Source organism: Hippopotamus amphibius, chromosome 11, assembly GCF_030028045.1.
Source record: "Hippopotamus amphibius kiboko isolate mHipAmp2 chromosome 11, mHipAmp2.hap2, whole genome shotgun sequence".
NCBI lineage: Eukaryota > Metazoa > Chordata > Mammalia > Artiodactyla > Hippopotamidae > Hippopotamus > Hippopotamus amphibius.
In genome coordinates, this window is record NC_080196.1 from 26,764,753 (window position 1) to 26,783,825 (window position 19,073).

The 19,073-nt window shown below is 43.4% G+C and overlaps 1 protein-coding gene across 1 annotated transcript; it reads left to right on the plus strand.

The window, feature by feature from the left end:
* Positions 1 to 1,991: 1,991 nt before the first annotated feature.
* LOC130831845 (glutathione S-transferase A2-like) lies at positions 1,992 to 16,020 on the plus strand. The gene is made up of 7 exons (XM_057700273.1): positions 1,992 to 2,141; positions 7,371 to 7,484; positions 10,039 to 10,090; positions 11,096 to 11,228; positions 12,038 to 12,179; positions 14,449 to 14,580; positions 15,435 to 16,020. The coding sequence occupies exons 2-7, from the start codon at positions 7,398 to 7,400 to the stop codon at positions 15,555 to 15,557; spliced, it is 669 nt and encodes a 222-aa protein (XP_057556256.1). The 5' UTR covers positions 1,992 to 2,141; positions 7,371 to 7,397; the 3' UTR covers positions 15,558 to 16,020.
* Positions 16,021 to 19,073: the final 3,053 nt, after the last annotated feature.

Genomic DNA, 19,073 nt, shown 5'->3' on the forward strand with positions numbered 1-19,073 from the left:
TCTCTATGTGACAATGGGGAAAATTAGAATGCTGAACATTTAATGAAATGAAGGAACTATAATTATAAATTATACAAATTATAAAATTTTAGTATGATGGTATAGCATGATTATATTTACAGAAGGTGTCCTTAGCTTTCAGAGAGTAACTTGCTAAATGCTGGATGGGTGGAGTGATGAGCTGGGTAGGATTTCCTTCACAGTAATCCTGTGCTGTGGGGCAGTAAGCGCGAGTGTGTATTGGTTTCCTGTAGTTGCTGTATCAACTCACTACAGCTGGGGGGCTTAAAACAACAGGATGAATTCTCTCACACTTTTGGAGGCCAGAAGCCCAAAGTCAAGGTACAGACTGGGCTGCACTTCCTGCGGAGGCTCTAGGGGGAGTCCTGATTTAATTTAGTATTAAAACATAATGTCAAGATAATGTAAGAAAACACACAATAGGGGAAATAGAGTGGTCGCTCAAGGTCAAGGATTCCAAACAGAACAAGTAACACGTGCAAAGGTCCAGATGCCAGGGAGGCTGATCTGAGTGTGGCAGAGAGGAAAAAGAATAAAAAGTTGATTTGCCAGATTTAGCAGATAAAATACAGATAAATGTGAATGTCTGATACACAGTAAGTAATTTCTTCATCAGTATGTTTCATACAATGTTTAGGACATACTTACATGAAAGAATTACTTGTTGTGTGTCTGAAATTTTACATTTAATTGGGTGTCCTGTGTTTTATCTGCAACTCAATGTAAGAAGTACTGCAGAGGCCCATGTGTCCTGCAGTGACCCCAGCTCCCTGGTATCCCCACAGGAGAGTTTATCATCTGCCCTAGTCCTTGCATCCAATTCATGAAACACTTACAGTAAGTTTTTCAAAAAACATATGTCAACATACAGATGGCCAAAAGGCACATGAAAAGATGCTCAATATTGCTAACTATTAGAGAAATGAAAATCAGAACTGCAATGAGGTATCAACTCCCTCCAGTGAATGGCCATCATTAAAAAATCTACAAAAAATAAATGCTGGAGAGCGTGTAGAGAATAATGAACCCTCCTACACACTTAGTGGGAATATAAGTTGGTGCAGCCACTATGGAGAACAGCATGGAGGTTCCCTAAAAAACTGGACATAGAGTTACCATATGATCCTGCAATCCCACTCCTGGGCATATATCCAGAGAAAACTCTACTTCAAAAAGATACATGCTGTGTTCATGGCAGCAGCAATTTCAATAGCTAAGACATGGAAGCAACCTGAATGTCCATCAACAGATGAATGGATAAAGAGATGTGGTACATATACACAATGGACTATTACTCAGGCATAAAAAAGAACGAAATAATACCATTTGTAGCAACAGGGGTGGACCTAGAGATGATCATATAAAGTGAAGTAAGTCAGGCAGAGAAAGACAAATAGCATATCATAAGATATCACTTATATGTGGAATAAAAAAAATGATACAAATGAAGTTATTTACAAAACAGAAATAGACCCATAGACCTAGAAAAAAAAAAAAAAACTCTTATGGTTAGCAAAGGGGAAATGTAGGGGAGGGATAAATTCAGAGTTTGGGAGTAACGTACACACTATGTATAAAATACAGAACCAACAAGGGTATACTGTATAGCACAGGGAACTCGTCACAATCTTTGGTAGTAACCTATAAGGGAAAAGAATCTGAGAAAGAATATATATATGTGTATATACATGTGTGTATGTATAACTGAATCATTTTGCTGTACACCTGAAACCAATACAACATTGTAAATTAACTATACTTCAATTTGTTTTAAATGGTTAACAAAATGAAGAAAAGAAAGCGCCATACTTGGATACTTCACCTGCTTGCAGATATGGTCCAATCAGTGTGAAACTTTGTATTTAATCTTTAACTGCCATCCTTGAAAAGAACATGTTAACCAGTTGTAGCATCATGAGGGGATGACTCATCACGTTTTCTTTTTTGATCTAGCGTGAAACCCTGGCCCTGAACGCTATGGGGAGGGCTTCTCCCTAACTGGACTCTCCCCTTCAGAGAGGAGGAGTCAGTCCTCCTCTATAAACTGTGACAACAGCTCATAAATGCATGTGGACTTGGCATTGAGGTGCTGAGCCTAGTGGGAGACAAACTTGCATAAGGTAAGTACTGATTTTATACATCTGTGTAATGTGCCCATAGCACAAGAAAAACTCTGTTTTGTACCACATAGTGCATTCTTGCTGTGCTTAAGGGACAATTCAAGTTGTTTCATTGTTGTTGGATACATCATTATAGAAATATAAAAATGAAGAATTTAGCATGGGAATTTAGATCTGAGAAAAATTAATTATATGAAGAGAAAAAAGAATGCTAGCATTTTAGACACTGATAGCATTTTATTTAAATGATAGGAATTTAGCATTTAGAGAATATGACCAGTGCGAGAGAGAGTGTAGGTGTTTATGCTGAAGTAACTTGCTCTGTAGATGTAGTCAAAACACAACAGGTACAAGCTGTGATGCTGTAATACTATGCGGGCTGTGAAATATCAAAATTAAGATTCATTATAATAGGAATGTCTGAATGTCAACAGAAACTCAGTCTGTGCTGTGATTAGCCAGCTGGCAAGTCCCCTTCTCTCTCTGGTGTTCAAGCAACTCATGGCAAACCTCCAAAGGAAGGCTTGATGGGGAAACTAGGTAATACAGGAGCAGAGAATTAGCTTTTAAAAAGTTCAGAAATTCATCGGGCCAGAAGGTCCAAGTCATTCGAATGGAATGTAGGAGTGAACAATGCAGGGTTAAAAGTATTAATGTCGGGGGTGGGAGGGAAACAAAGGCCTTGGACAGGAGAGGTTCAGAGAGATGCTGTGAAAGACCTGGAGCTGTGCCGGGTGCGGCAATTCACGGGGAAAATAGAGTGCCTAAGACTGAAAAGAGAAGATATTGAGAGGGCAATGCAGAGATGTACTTTGTAAGATACTACAGAGAGCAACATTTAGACAGGGATGAGGTCTGATCCCAGATGAAGAGGAGGAGGCAGACATGGGGTGGAGTTGCTGACTTGCAGGCTGAGATGCCGTGGAGATGAGGCCGACCTGGGCAGCTGGGCAGCACCTCAGCTTCCTCAGCCTGCAGCCGCTCCCCCTGCTCTGACTTGCTTGGCTTAGAGATCATGATTCTTGGCTTGGAACCAATTAATTAAAGTGAAGTCACCACTGGGCTCTTTGTGTACTGTTAGTTGTGTACAAACCTGTTTTTCTGACGAGACGTAAACCCCTTTAGGGCGGGGACCACATCAGGATCCTATTGTGTTCTCCACCAGCCATCATTTCTTAGCACAGGAGACTGCTCAGTGAGTGTTAGTTGCGGAAGTTTGAAGGAAACTTGTTAAGAGAAGGAAATACGTTTACACATCAACCAGAAACAAGGTGTTGAAGAAAGATCAGTGAAGTGTCTGCATTTCCAGAGAAAGAAGGAGGTTGAAGAGAAGGGATCTTTTCCATCGAGTATTGATGGTGAGACCCTGAGCTCCTGCTGTAAAAAGCAGTGGGTCTCCCATTGCCATGGCTGGAATCCATGCAAAGGGGCTGGGGGACCAGAAGATCCAGAGTGCCCAGTGAGTGGGGGCGGGGCCAGGCCTGAAGGTGGGAGGCAGGTGGGGTGCATGGTTCAGGGGCAGAACCAGGGGTCCACTGTGGTCTTGGGGCTGCATAAGGCTGTGTTCAGTGCTGTGCCAGACCTCACTGAACCTTTGCCAAAAACTTCCTGCAATCCAGGTCACTCCTCAATGAACATCAGTAATCTTTCACACAAACCAAATAAAAAGCCATTTATGACTTAGTTGAAAAACAGTCTGGATATGTATAAAATCTTATTCCCACTGGAGCTGTGAGTCAAAAGCTAGACAGATAGTCACATGATAGATAGATAGATAGATAGATAGATAGATAGATAGATAGATGATAGATAGAAGACAGGCAGACAGATACAGACAGAAAAAAGAAGACACACAGGCTACCCAGTGTGCTCAGAGACTCTCCCGTCTCCCAGAAACTGGGAGCAGGAAGAAAGTTGGATTTGCTTGTCTCTATTATGAATTTTTTATACCTTATCTAATTTAATTTTCTCAACAGCCCTCACTAGTAGATATAACTATATTTTAAAAGAGAACATTGAGGTACAGAGATTAAAGAACCTGCCTGGGTTTATGTTCCTCTTGGCGAAAGAAGTTGGGCTTTGTCTCTAAGCCTCCCTTCTCTCTGCTAAGAAACACTGTCATTAGGCACTACTTCCCCCCCAGCACCACCACCCTGGAGACTCAGCTCCTTTAGTTCTCACTGGAGTTATCCCAAGATACATTCCTTTCAAGGAATATAAGCCTACATCATTATGCAGGTAAAATATAGTTATACCAGCACTCAGTTTACTCACAGTAAGTGTTTAGGATGTCAAGTAAAGCAAGACACACTTGTATCCATTTTTTCCTCACATCAAGCCCCTAAGAATCAGCTAACAAAAGGGAACTTGTAAATTTGATGTTTCCTTCTCTCCTTTGTATTTACCTGTTAGCTAGTGGATTCTAAATGGGGGAAAGTTAATAAACAAGGGTCTCAGAGAGCAGCAGAGAAACTGCCTAAGCATTATTTGGTAGGGGGCGACAGCCCCAGGCTGAGACAGGCTGGGACCTGGGACCCTTTGCTTCAGTGCTGCAGTGCTTGCTCCTGGACAAACATCTCCTGGAGCACCAAAATACAAAGAAACTATAAGGGACTAAAAATAATTGTGTGCAGGCACAGTTGGGCCACATTATGGACAAGAAGATACAAAATGACCAAAAAATAAACTCAACTGCCGCGTGTGAAGAGCTCAGAGCAAAACCAAGGTGTCAGGAGCAGAAGCAAAACCAGGGTACTGTGCATGCTGCCTGCGCTCAATACCACCAGAGGGGTGGGCAAACCACCTATGCCACCCCTCAGGCGGACACCTGGACACACCCCTACCCTCACCCCATGTAAGGAACCAACTCGCCTCCCCTTGGGGGGCAAGCAAGGAAACCTGTTGTTCTCAGTCCTCCCTGCTGCATCACAGGCCCCCAGAAAGCCTTGCCTGAATTTCTTGTCTGGCCTCTAATCAATTTCTATTGATTGCGGAAGGCCAAGAACCCTGATGGGTATCAATTCCTTCAAACTAACCCAACACTCACAAAACTGTGAGCTAGGAAAGTAGCTTTATCTCTTTGAACTTGGGTTTCCTCCTCTTGACCGTAGGATGTTAGAAGCTGTTTCCCGGGATTGTCCTGAGGGTGGACACACTTGCCAGACATTCAGTGTGAATCAGGAACACGCACGTGTGACTGATGGCAAATCACAAAATCTCTCTAATTCTCATTTTCTGGGGACCAGGAAGTTTGTGTCATCTTTGCCGCAGCCTTGATCAGGCCTTTGGAAACTTCTTATTCGAAAGGTGAAGAAAGTTGCTTATAAGGAACATACGATAAAATATTATGAAAAATGCATTTCCTTTTGTCATGTGATCTTCGGTCACTGGATAAGGGAGCTTAGTGTGAGCAGGACCCGTGACCACTAGTTCACAGCAACACCCTTCACAGGATTCTGCTGAATCACAGCACCTCCGTTTCCCATGATAAGAAAGTACAATATACACAAAGTCCAATTACAAGACAGATGAGTTCAGTGTATTTCCAAAGGATTCTTTACTTTCTAGAGGTTAGACTGTTGAGTCTTACATTAAAAATGTGGATAATGAAGACATTTTGATATCTAAAATTCAAGTCATCCATACTTTTCAGGGAGATATTTATTGGATAAAGAGAAGTATATTTGTGACCAAACTCCACGACAACAAAATTTTGCAAGAGAATCTTAATGTTTTCTAAACAGAACTTGGGATTTGGATAGAAAATGCAACTGTTTCTCCCTAAGTCCTGGCTTTGGAACTCCAACTTTTAAAGAGTCCTGTGTTCCCATTCATACCCATTAGTTCTGTCCATTGTTGAAGCCTTGAGTTTCATTCTCTGGTTCCCGGCTATGTCCACTCCAGGTAGGCTGCTGTAGACCAAGGGCTTTCAAACTTTGTTGACTGGACACAACCAAAGTGTCTCTGACCATTACAATAACCAAATGAGTGTGCACACATGCTTTCTTTTGCCCATACATGGGACGAAACTAAAAACTCATGAAGCAATGCTTACCTCTTTGGCATATAATGCACTCTGATATTTTCTGTTTTCTTGTCCTTTATTTTAAAAATTGGTGGATTTCACAATCCACTGAAGGATTGGCATGCATATTTTGAAAACCACTAATGGAAAATGGATCCGAGACGTGGGTTCGTATGGAAGTGGGTTTGAATCCTAGGTCCACCACCTACTTTGAGCAAGTTATCCTAGAAACCTCAGTGTCCTTAACTGTAAAATGAGAGCAGTGACAAAGTTCACTGCAGTTGATTTTTGAAGGGTTAAATGAAGATAAATTTGTGAGAATGCCCAGCGTATGACAGACATTGAGCAAATCTTAGTTCCATCACATGCTATAAAGTTAAAGCATCCACTTTCCTTTTTCTAGATATAAGATGTACCAAGAGAGGTAGAATGTAGAATTTAAAGAAGGGGGGGGGGGCGGGGGAGGAAGGTATTAGCATCCTGTGTCTGTGGAAAGAATTAGAATCTTTTGAGTGATAGTTAAGGAAATCTGAGCCCTATTTCAGCTTTTGAACAAATGCAGCATGGTAGCCAAGGAGCTGAAGATGGACTCTGCAGCCTCTTCCTTCTCACTGTCAGTGAAGCCCTCTGGCTCCATGGCCCCTCCCTCCCAGGCTGCCAGGGCCTGCATCTGTGTTTGTTCCAGCCCTGCCCTCTTTTTACTGCTGGGCATGGATTTCCATGAATGTCATTTAAGCTCTGAGCCTTGGTTTCATCAACTGAAAAATGGAGGTAATAAATATTTCATGTGACTGACTGTTGTGAAGACTAAAGATATAATGCCTCCAAAGGTGTTAGTGTTGGGTCAGGCCCATTAGGAGGTTTTCAGTAAATACTAGTTCTCTAGTCCTTCCCCTCCCTAATACCCACCCATGCATCCTTACCACAGACTCACCTCTTAGGCTGCCAAGACAATCAGATTTTACCCAACAGAGGCTGGACGATGGTTTGGCGCAATTTCCCGCTGTTGGCTATTGAGGGTGAGAATTTGGGCCGAGGAAGACATTCTAGTTGGAAGACTCTTCCAGCTCTGCCCCGAGGGAGGCAGATACTTCAGCATTGTGGGTGCTGTTCAGCCACATATCGCAAAGTACATTTTGATTCTATGGTTTTATTCTTTGTTCATTCATTCATTCACTCGTTCATTTATTCATTCATTCACTAAGGTTTGGAGAAACCTGGACGCTGCTGTCATGGCGGGGAAACCTAAGCTTCACTACTTCGATGCACGAGGCAGGATGGAGTGCGTCCGCTGGCTCCTGGCTGCCGCTGGGGTGGAGGTGGGTTCTGAGTCTGTTCATCTTCAGCGGGATCTAAATCGACGGTATCAAAGTACTTTTCTCACATAAGCTAGGAGACTTTTCTTGCTGAATGACCTGTTAAAAGTCTGGCATTGAAGCAAATCTGTCAGTTGCTAAGAGATTAACAGATTTATTATTAAAATGACTTCTTATCAAAGAGAATAAACAAAATTAATTTAAGAAATTATTCACATGTGTGGGTCTTATTTGGACTTTGATTTTTTTTTAAACTGTAAAATATTATTCATGACATTGATACCACAATTAGAAACAAGAACCTTAAATATCAATTGATACTAAGTAATTACTGTCAACATGTCAGGTATTTTACTGTATTGTGGTTAGTTTTAAAACAGTTCTTATGATTTAGAAATATACATTGAAGTATTTAAAAATGAAATATATGTTATATTGGATTTGTTTCAAATTATAATGAGGGAGAGAGGGGGTGGGCATACAGATGACTCCCTGTTGGGTTGAGCTGATAATTACTCAGGCTGGTTGATGGGTGCAGGAAGGATCATTGTAATTTGCTGTTTATTTTGTGCCTGCCACGACTTTCCATAATTAAAAAGACAAAAATATAAACGTTAGAAAATAAATGTAATTAAAGTTAAAACATAAACGAGGAATACAGTGAGCGGTAGATGGTAACACACGGCCTGTAGATTTAACGCACTCACTCAGCAGTCAATTTGTTGGGCACCTTGAAGTACCAGGTCCTGGAGATACAGGGATGAACAAGACAGACACAGTCCCTGCCCTTAGGCAGCTTACACTCTAGTGAGGATGCAGACAAGTAAAATGTGATTTTAAAAGAGGTGGGAGCGCCTAGGAGGTCACCCAAGCATTTTACAGTGTTAAAATGCCATATTCCCAGTAGCAAACTTGTAGGTTTCTGTGGGACTCTGCTGAGTGCTGCCCTCTAGAGGTGTCGCTGGGAAAAGCACCTCCCAGCCCAGGTCAGAGGGAGCCAGCAACTCTGTGAGGGTTTCCTGGGGAGGGAGTCATGGACAGACTCCAGAGATCGGGTCCCACAGGGGAGAGCAAGCAGTAAAGGAGGGTCTCAGGTGAGGTGTTGTCCTGCAAAGGGAACCTCTGATGTCCTCCCTGAGCCTCCTAACAGCGTGTTTACCTAAGCCCCGGGATTACGCTTTCTTGATTGCTTCATGAATGCACAGGACATTAGCCTCATACGTTCTCAAGTTCATGAAAAGACAATACACAAAAAATTCAAACAGTGTCAGGCTAGGTTGCTTAATTTCTACAAGTCAACAATCCACAGTTTTCACTGTGGTCCAGCTTTGGGGTTCAAGCATGTGTTCAGATCCCCTGGGGAGGATGAGTTCAGCACAGGATGCTGAAGTAGGGGGAGAGGCTGAGAACATCCCAGGCCTCTTCTTGTGCAGCCCAGCCTGACTGAGGAGGGTGTGGGGCAAGGCTTACCAGAGGTTCTTGGTCAGGACTTCTGGGTTCTCTGAGCTCAGAGGCTGATCCTCACAACCCCACCCATTTCCTACAGCTTCACAAACTACATCACACCAGCGAGTCCCATCCCACCTCGGCCACCCTCCCACAGTGACCACCAACCATCCTTTATGTTGTCTTGACCTGGACACTTTATACATTGTTGCCCATACACCTCACTGTCTGTATAGTCTGACCCTATGAGATCATATAGATCCACAATAAACTGTTCCACTGAGTGAGTTAGAAACTCCCCATTCCCCAAATTTTCACCACCAAGACTCCTTTTTAAAAAATTTCTTCTTGGAGTATGGTTGATTTATAATGTTGTGTTAGTTTCAGGTGTACAGCAAACTGAATCAGTTATACATATATAGGTATCCATTCTTTTTTAGATTCGTTTCCCATATAGGTTGTTACAGAATATTGAGTAGAGTTCCCTGTACTATACAGTAGGTCCTTATTCGTTACCTATTTTATATATAGTAGTATGTATATGTTAATCCCAATGTTCTAATTTATCACTTCCTCCAACGTTTCCCCTTTGGTGACCATAAGTTTGATTTCAGGAGACTCCTTTTTAAAATAAAAGAGTTGAAGGGAGGGAGGGAATATACAACAGAGGCCCCTGATGGCAGCATCTTGAGTGTCACTGGCCGCATGGATATCCCATGCTGGGGGACACCCAATACCCTGTCCTGGTTTCACAGGGAGAGAACGGCTTTGCAGAGATATGAAAACTCCATAACTAGAAGAACTTCCCAGTCCCTTCCTTCCAATGACATACCCCTCCCACATCACAACCTGATCAGTGACAGATGTGGTAACAAAGGAGGTGACTTGAACCTACAGGATGAGCAGTTACCTGCTGAAACCCGTGTTCTTCTCTTGGTGCTCTAACCTAAATTTCCAAATGGCTGTGATCACTGTCCTCCATGTACCCTCCGTGTACCAAACTCAGAAATCTTCCCTTCTCCATAGTCTGCACCACACAGGGGTCATTCAAGTGCAGTTATGCTGTGGGATGAAATAACAGGAATTCATTGACTATTTCTGTGCTTTCCAGTTTGAAGAGCAACTTATACAAACTCCAGAAGACCTGAATAAATTAAAAAATGGTAAGACCGAAAAACTATATTCCTCTGATGGGAGGATCTAGTAGAAGTCATAAGCTGAGGTTTGAACCCCAGCAATGCCATGTGTGGGCATGGTAGGAGTGGGGTCAGTGGAGAGAGAGAAATATGGTTAAAGGTAAGGGGTGGGGCTCCTTGAGCAGGTGTTGCAGCTCACTCAGGACTAGGAAGGGCTGCGACTCTGAGTATTTGCTAAAGGAACCAGCAAATACTGGTGCCCTGTGAACGCCCTGTCTGTGCTCTCCCTGCCTTTCTGCACCATAAGTGACTGTATCAGTTCAGGACCACATACAGCCCTCCTAGCAAGGACATGCAAACACATTCATTAGAGAGAAGAGGGGAGACACAGGCCCAGCAGTTGCCAGGAGTTCTTTTCTCTGGTGTGTTTAACAAGGTAACATCCTAGCAATGTTGCAGACTCAAATAACCAGGTGGTGTTGAATTAGTTGGCGGCCAGGTGAGTGTGTAGGAGGGAGATAAAGTGCAGGGGCCAGCAGCAGTGGGGTTGGGAAAACAGGCCTCCCCTGCACACTGTCCAGTGGTGGGATTTGAAGAACGTACAAAACTCTTTATATAGGAGTCTCTCTTAGAACTGGCCTTAATGCCATGAACGCCAAGAGGCTTACATTGGGAAGTTCCCTTTTGACTTGGCAACTGGCCAATATAGGAGAAGAAATTCTCCTATATTTGTCCTAAAAAAAAATCATGAAGTCAAATCAAATACATAAAATAAAGGGACCTATGATGATCTGAGTGGGCAATAAAAAGATAAATGAAATAATAGGTCGAAAAGTAAAAGCAGATTGATAAGAAAAAGGATTACAGAAAGCTAAAAGCAAAATGCTATTTCCATTGTAATGTTGCAAGGTAATAATCTGTGTTTCCTTTTATATCTTCAGTCATTTCAACAAACATTTTATTTCATAAAACATTTCACTCTAATAAATAGTACGAGTCTGCCAGCATTTCACTCTTCTCGTCTTTCAAAAGATGGGATTTTGCTGTTCCAGCAAGTGCCAATGGTTGAAATCGATGGGATGAAGCTGGCGCAGACCAGAGCCATTCTCAACTACATTGCCACCAAATACAACCTCTATGGGAAAGACATGAAGGAGAGAGCCCTGTACGGTACTTTTTCTGTTCTTTCATCAGGGTTAATAGGAGCAATCTAGGTCCTTCCCTGGGTGATCAGGATGTACTCACAGGGAACATGCCCTTAGTGGGTATAACTGAGGTCCAGTACTGCAGAGACCTGTGAGAATGAGGGAACAGTAAACCTGGAGTGGAATCAAGTGCTTATGGAAGAGGATGTGGACCATGGATATAGCACAGTGACAGGTTTCCAAACACTGATGAACTATGAAGCCAGAAGGATGGTAGAACCATGACTCCAGGGCCTCAGGCTCTTTTGAGCTGGGCACCCGCCAACAGCTAGAGACAAGGGACAGAGCATCTGAGTGTCTAGAGGATAAGGCCGGAGAAAGGAAGGATGGGACAGGGAGAGGGACATGACTGGGATGACTGAACCAGGACTCTCTGGACATGATGGAGGTGGTAGTAATGCATCACACTAACTGTGCACAGAACACACCTCAGCAGAGATGGCAAACCCTATGTGTGGTCTCAGTGGTTACCTGCAGTGACTCCACCCATTTCTCTCACGCCCGTGACTCTGGACGGGTCCCTGATGTGCTCTGTCCCCATACTTGGTCACGTGTATACCAAAAATATTAGACCTATAACTACCTCGATGGCTTGTTCTAGAATGAAATGTTAAAATTAATAACAATCATAGCTGTATGGCTGGCATAGAAAAATGTATCCAATGGAGGTGAATTACTTTGCCAGCTCTTGATGACCCATTCTTATCCATTCTCAGCTGTAAAGTCTAAGGCAGGAGACATTCGACAATTTGGTCATTTTGTCTTTCAGGATTGATATGTATTCAGAAGGTGTGGCAGATTTGGGTGAAATGATCATGCTTTTGCCACTATGTCCACCTGATCAAAAAGATGCCAAGATAGCTGAGATCAAAGAGAAGACAACAAACCGTTATCTTCCTGTGTTTGAAAAAGTAAGTGGACTGTTCAGCTTTTTTGGCACTGAGATAAGAAGAACAAGAAAAATAGTGCCTGGCATTGCTAGGGCATCAACCTTCACTTCTGTGGGCCTTTCTCAATACTAATGTAGCCCCCTGACTCTCAGGGCATTTTATAAAAATTGACTATGAGGAAGAACTCTACCAGTTTTACCCAAGTTATAATTTTTCAGCAACATATTGATTTACTCAGACCCAGTCTGGAATTCTCTACTCAATGGAATTTCATGGTTGTACTTAGAGCTTGGGCTGTGGAAGCTCTGAGAACCACACTGGAGCCTGGAGTAGATGGATCCTGCAGAACACAGTACAGGGCTTTGGTCCAAGAGGAGCATAACACCAGCAATATGTCAGAAAATATTCTGGTACCGTGTGGAGGGAGACATGAGACCAGCTGCCTTCAGGAGAATGTGGTAGTGTTTCAGACATGGATGAGATACATCTAAACAGAGCATGTTTACTGGGATGGGGAGTAAGAGACAGAGGAAAATCTGTTAAGGAAAAAATAATCTAAAAATTTTGGGGACATAGCTCTCAGACTTTTGAAGAAAACCATACGAAACCTAAGAAATAGTGTCCCATTGTGATGTATACATATCTCAGTAAATGTTTTTCCTTGAAGGTAACAGGAGAACGCTTCAAGATCAAAACCACCTGAAAAAAAAAAATCAATCAACCCATAAACCAAAAAAAAAAAAAAAACCACCTGAAATCATGCTAAACAAAAATCCTGAGCAAAAAAAAAAAAAAAAAAAAAAAAGATTGTAAGAGATACAAGAGTCTTAAGTAGAAGTAAAAAGACTAACACCAACAGGCTCATCTTTAAAAACCATTAGATTACTCTTTCATTCACTCAATAAATGTTAATTCATTGCTTGCATGTCTGGCCATATGCAAGGAATAAAGAATTTAACAGTAATCAGAAATGACACCCTCCTGGCCCAGTTGGTGCTGAGAGTTTAGGGCACATGCACGTGATGACAATCTTCGGTCAGCGCAATCTGAGTCCATCTGTACTTTAAAATCAAAGAGCCCCAAGATGTGGGACTTCCCTGGTGGTTCAGTAGTTAACACTCCATGCTTCCAATCCAGGGCATGCAGGTTCGAACCCTGGTTGGGCAACTAAGATCCCACATGCTTTGCGGCCAAAAAAAGAAAAGAAGAATCAAAAGGGGGGGGCCATGATAACATAAATAAAAACTGTATTTTACAAAATGTTTTGATGTAATTATACTCTTTGCCAAATAATTATCCGTACTTCAAAGCATATTTGCCAAAATGTTATTTAGTTGGTGGCACTATGTGTGTTTTTTCTCTTTGTACTTTATGACTCCCATATTGCTGGAATATTTTAATAAACATCCACTTATTTCCCCAATATTTTATTATGAAAAATTGCATACATCCAGAAACGTTTAAAGATATGTATAATGAACACATATGAACCCACCAGGTGAATAATAAAATTACCTTTGGTTTGCTTTATCATATGTCCATGAATCCCCATCCCTGTTCTGTCAAACATGTTATTTGGATATATTACCAAGTGAGTTCAGTCATCGGTGCAATTCCCTCCTAGACATGCAGCACGCGGATTATTACATTGTGCAAGTTAGGAGTCAGGAGATGGGAGTTCAAGTTGACTCAGGTTTATTTCAGGTCCCAGGGAGAGACCAGGAAACGAGGAAGTATACAGGATATGAGAAGAAATACAGATTCAGCAATACTTTGCTTAGGGTTGGAGAAAGTTGTCGTGACGATGAAGTCACTACCCAAGTTGGGGGAGGGGAGAAAGAATTGAAAGGCCATGTCATTAAGCTCAGGGCTGCACACTTTAGGGTATGGGGCCAACAGAAACACGGTGCAGACAGTGCTAAGCCCTTGGCCCAGCAGAAAAAGCACATAAGCCTAAACCCTTGGCCCAGTGGGAGAAACACATAAGCCTAAACCCTTGGCCCACTGGGAGAAGCACGTAAGCCTAAACCCTTGGCCCAGTGGAATAAGCACCGAAGGCAGCTACAGCCAGGAGGGAACAGGACATGGAAATGGTAGCCTGGTTTCATTGAGGAGGGAACAGCAGGGACCCACCTGGCCGCATCACTGAGTCAGTGGAGAGCAGAAGGTCTGAAGGTTCACACCCACCCAGTGAGGGGCAGAGGGGCAGGTGGGGCTGGGGAGACAGGGGAGGAGCAGAGACTCAGCCTGCCTGGGCCTGTGTTCCTGATCTGACCCCTCCATTCACCAGGTGTTGAAGGGCCACGGACAAGACTACCTTGTGGGCAACAAGCTGAGCAAGGCTGACATCCACCTGGTGGAACTTCTCTACTACGTGGAAGAGCTGGACCCCAGCCTTTTGGCCAACTTCCCTCTGCTGAAGGTGAGCTCTCCCACTGCCTTCGGGGGGCCACCCACACCTCCCACCTCGGAATCTGCTCTCTGGACCCTGGGATGTGATGCGAGGGTCCCCCACACTGTCCAGGCCTCACTGCCCCCAGGTCTCCACACGTCACTCCAAGGCCCTGGTCTGGGGCATGGGAAGAATCTGGTCACGCCAAGGACAGTGGAGGTGGACGCTGCCCCAAAGAGAATGTCCTGCCTTCTATAAGGAGGGAGACCTAGAACTTGGCATCTCCTGACCGCTGTTCCATTTCAGTCTCCGTCCTCATTTCCGCTTTGCCTCCCTCTGTCCCAGCTGTGTCCTCTTTCTCTGCCTGAATCTGTCTGAGTGCATCTCCCACCATCTCATTTCCTCCCCTCAGCTCCTGTTCCTTCTCTCACATGTTGGTTTCTCTCTGCCCGACTCTCCCTCTCTGAGGGCAGATTGGTTCTGACTGGCCTCATCGTTTACCTTTCATGTTTTCTGTCTTCAGTTCCAGCCCAGTCTCTTATAGCTTCATTTTCATGTCCTGATATCTTGGAGCTTTTATCTGTGCTGATATCTGAGACACATTACTCTTCCTCGTACTGCATGAAAGGGTTAAATCTGCAGGATTTATATGTAGGAAGAAGATTGCGAAGCTGAATGGAGTCTTAAACTAAGACATCTCTGGGAGAAAAAGCTATTGTCTACTCACTTTCTGTCTCACTGGGTGTCTGTGTCCAGCCTCATCCTGGTGCTGATGGAGGGGCCTCAGCCGGCCCTTGTCCAGGAGGGTCTTCGGGTCCCTGAGTTGTGCTCATGATGGGGCTGGTCTTTGTCTTCACTCTGAGCTGTGCTCTTGTGCATTGCAGGCCCTGAAAACCAGAGTCAGCAATCTCCCTGCCGTGAAGAAGTTTCTGCAGCCTGGCAGCCAGAGGAAGCCTCTCATGGATGAGAAACGTTTACAAGAAGCCAGAAAGGTTTTCAGGTTTTAATAAAGCAGGCAGGGCCACCCAAGACAAATCTTCAGAAAATTTCCAACAACGAAGTGCTTACCTAAATATAGATCCCGGGTGTTGTGAGATTAATAAACTATTCCAAAGGTTTGGTGGTCGTTAAATAAAAAGCTCCCATGAGCCAGTTTACTTACAATGTATTCTTTTTCATTATGATCAAAAGAAAATCAGATTTTCGATCTCCTTCTAACCTGTCTCTTGTTTTGGAATTAAAAATTAAATTAGAACAGGAAACAGGTTATATAGTCCCCTTACATTTTCCAGGGTTATCATATAACATCTGTCACATAGTCTATCAAAGAGAAAAATGTAAAAGTTCATATCTGACATTCTTCGGTTTTCCCAGAAAAGAGCTACCTTTCTGGGCCATGGCAGAAAGACGTTTTCTTTATTTCTTTGAGAGACATTTTCCTTTTGGCAATAAAAATGTTTTCCTTATGCATTTTTGAACAACTGTTATGTCTACTCTGGACTCTCTAGGGTTCTGGGAGGTGGGGAAACAATAAGAAAGAACCCAAGGGACCCAAGCTCTGTGCTCGGGGGACCCTGTCCTGGCCGCCTGGTCGTCACAGCTCTGCTGCACAAGGCTCGGTGGGGCCTCAGCCGCAGTTCACGCGACGTCCCCCAGGCCTGGGCTCCACAACACAGGTCACATGTGTGAATTTAATATGAATGAACATACATGACGTCATTTCCCCAGGCCTCGCACAGAGCCAGAAAGCCTGGATTAGGAGTGATTCTGGCTTTAGTCACATGCGGGGCCTGCAGTGAATGCTCCCCAGGAAATCTGGCCTTTGGAGTATGGGGTTCCTTCCTCCTGGAGTGGGCACTCCCCCAGGTGATGGGGCGGGGCTGGAGCGGACAGACACACGGGCTCCCTGACTGCAGCTTCACTGCTCTGTTCTCTACTGACATCAAAGCTATTTCCCTGAAATGCACACCTGAGTTTCACCCTCTGCTTTCTCTCCTTTAGTGACTCCTGCTGCCTGCAGGGTGGCCTCCTCACGTCCATCCTCACCCCCTGAGCTCCAACCCCATCACACACGGGGGCCTGGGGGGCCATCTCCTTCTGGCCTCAGCACCTTGGCTCCCTGCCTGGGCGGCTCGTCCCCTTGGCCGCACTAATCTCCTCGCCTTCGTGCTCCCTGGGGAGAGTTGGGTGCGCCTCTGTGCCTCCCCCTGGAGCGAAAAAACCTCCAATAACCCTGAAGACCACTGGCCTCCCCCCCGTCTGTGAGTTCCTTTGTGGTCCCAGCCCTGCTGTTTCCTCAGGACTGAACCATGAGCGGTCATACCACCGTGTACAGCTCCACACACACCTCATGCCCCACGAGTGCAGGTCTGGGCTGTGGGAATTCATCACAATCCCCAACACTCTCATCTGCCTGACAGCTGTATTCATTCATCCAAGTCTTCAAGACAAACGTATTCCTATCACTCCAATGATAGAATCAGGTCCTATTGCAAATAAACCACTCCCCAAAAATCTCTATGTGACAATGGGGAAAATTAGAATGCCGAACATTTAATGAAATGAAGGAACTATAATTATAAATTATAGAAATTATAAAATTTTAGTATGATGGTATAGCATGATTATATTTACAGAAGGTGTCCTTAGCTTTCAGAGAGTAACTTGCTAAGTGCCGGATGGGTGGAGTGATGAGCTGGGTAGGATTTCCTTCACAGTAATCCTGTGCTGTGGGGCAGTAAGCGCGAGTGTGTATTGGTTTCCTGTAGTTGCTGTATCAACTCACTACAGCTGGGGGGCTTAAAACAACAGGATGAATTCTCTCACACTTTTGGAGGCCAGAAGCCCAAAGTCAAGGTACAGACTGGGCTGCACTTCCTGCGGAGGCTCTAGGGGGAGTCCTGATTTAATTTAGTATTAAAACATAATGTCAAGATAATGTAAGAAAACACACAATAGGGGAAATAGAGTGGTCGCTCAAGGTCAAGGATTCCAAACAGAACAAGTAACACGTGCAAAGGTCCAGATGCCAGGGAGGCTGATCTGAGTGTGGCAGAGAGAAAAAAGAATAAAAAGTTGATTTGCCAGATTTAGCAGATAAAATACAGGATAACTGGTAAATGTGAATGTCTGATACACAGTAAGTAATTTCTTCATCAGTATGTTTCATACAATGTTTAGGACATACTTACATGAAAGAATTACTTGTTGTGTGTCTGAAATTTTACATTTAATTGGGTGTCCTGTGTTTTATCTGCAACTCAATGTAAGAAGTACTGCAGAGGCCCATGTGTCCTGCAGTGACCCCAGCTCCCTGGTATCCCCACAGGAGAGTTTATCATCTGCCCTAGTCCTTGCATCCAGTTCATGAAACACTTACAGTAAGTTTTTCAAAAAACATATGTCAACATACAGATGGCCAAAAGGCACATGAAAAGATGCTCAGTATTGCTAACTATTAGAGAAATGAAAATCAGAACTGCAATGAGGTATCAACTCCCTCCAGTGAATGGCCATCATTAAAAAATCTACAAAAAATAAATGCTGGAGAGCATGTAGAGAATAATGAACCCTCCTACACACTTAGTGGGAATATAAGTTGGTGCAGCCACTATGGAGAACAGCATGGAGGTTCCTTAAAAAACTGGACATAGAGTTACCATATGATCCTGCAATCCCACTCCTGGGTATATATCCAGAGAAAACTCTACTTCAAAAAGATACATGCTGTGTTCATGGCAGCAGCAATTTCAATAGCTAAGACATGGAAGCAACCTGAATGTCCATCGACAGATGAATGGATAAAGAGATGTGGTACATATACACAACGGACTATTACTCAGGCATAAAAAAGAACGAAATAATACCATTTGTAGCAACAGGGGTGGACCTAGAGATTATCATATAAAGTGAAGTAAGTCAGGCAGAGAAAGACAAATAGCATATCATAAGATATCACTTATATGTGGAATAAAAAAATGATACAAATGAAGTTATTTACAAAACAGAAATAGACCCACAGACCTAGAAAAAAAAAAACTTATGGTTAGCAAAGGGGAAATGTAGGGGAGGGATAAATTCGGAGTTTGGGAGTAACGTACACACTATGTATAAAATACAGAACCAACAAGGGTATACTGTATAGCACAGGGAACTCGTCACAATCTTTGGTAGTAACCTATAAGGGAAAAGAATCTGAGAAAGAATATATATATGTGTATATACATGTGTGTATGTATAACTGAATCACTTTGCTGTACACCTGAAACCAATACAACATTGTAAATTAACTATACTTCAATTTGTTTTAAATGGTTAACAAAATGAAGAAAAGAAAGCGCCATACTTCAATACTTCACCTGCTTGCAGATATGGTCCAATTAGTGTGAAATTTTGTATTTAATCTTTAACTGCCATCCTTGAAAAGAACATATTAACCAGCTATAGCATCATGAGGGGATGACTCATCACGTTTTCTTTTTTGATCTAGCGTGAAACCCTGGCCCTGAACGCTATGGGGAGGG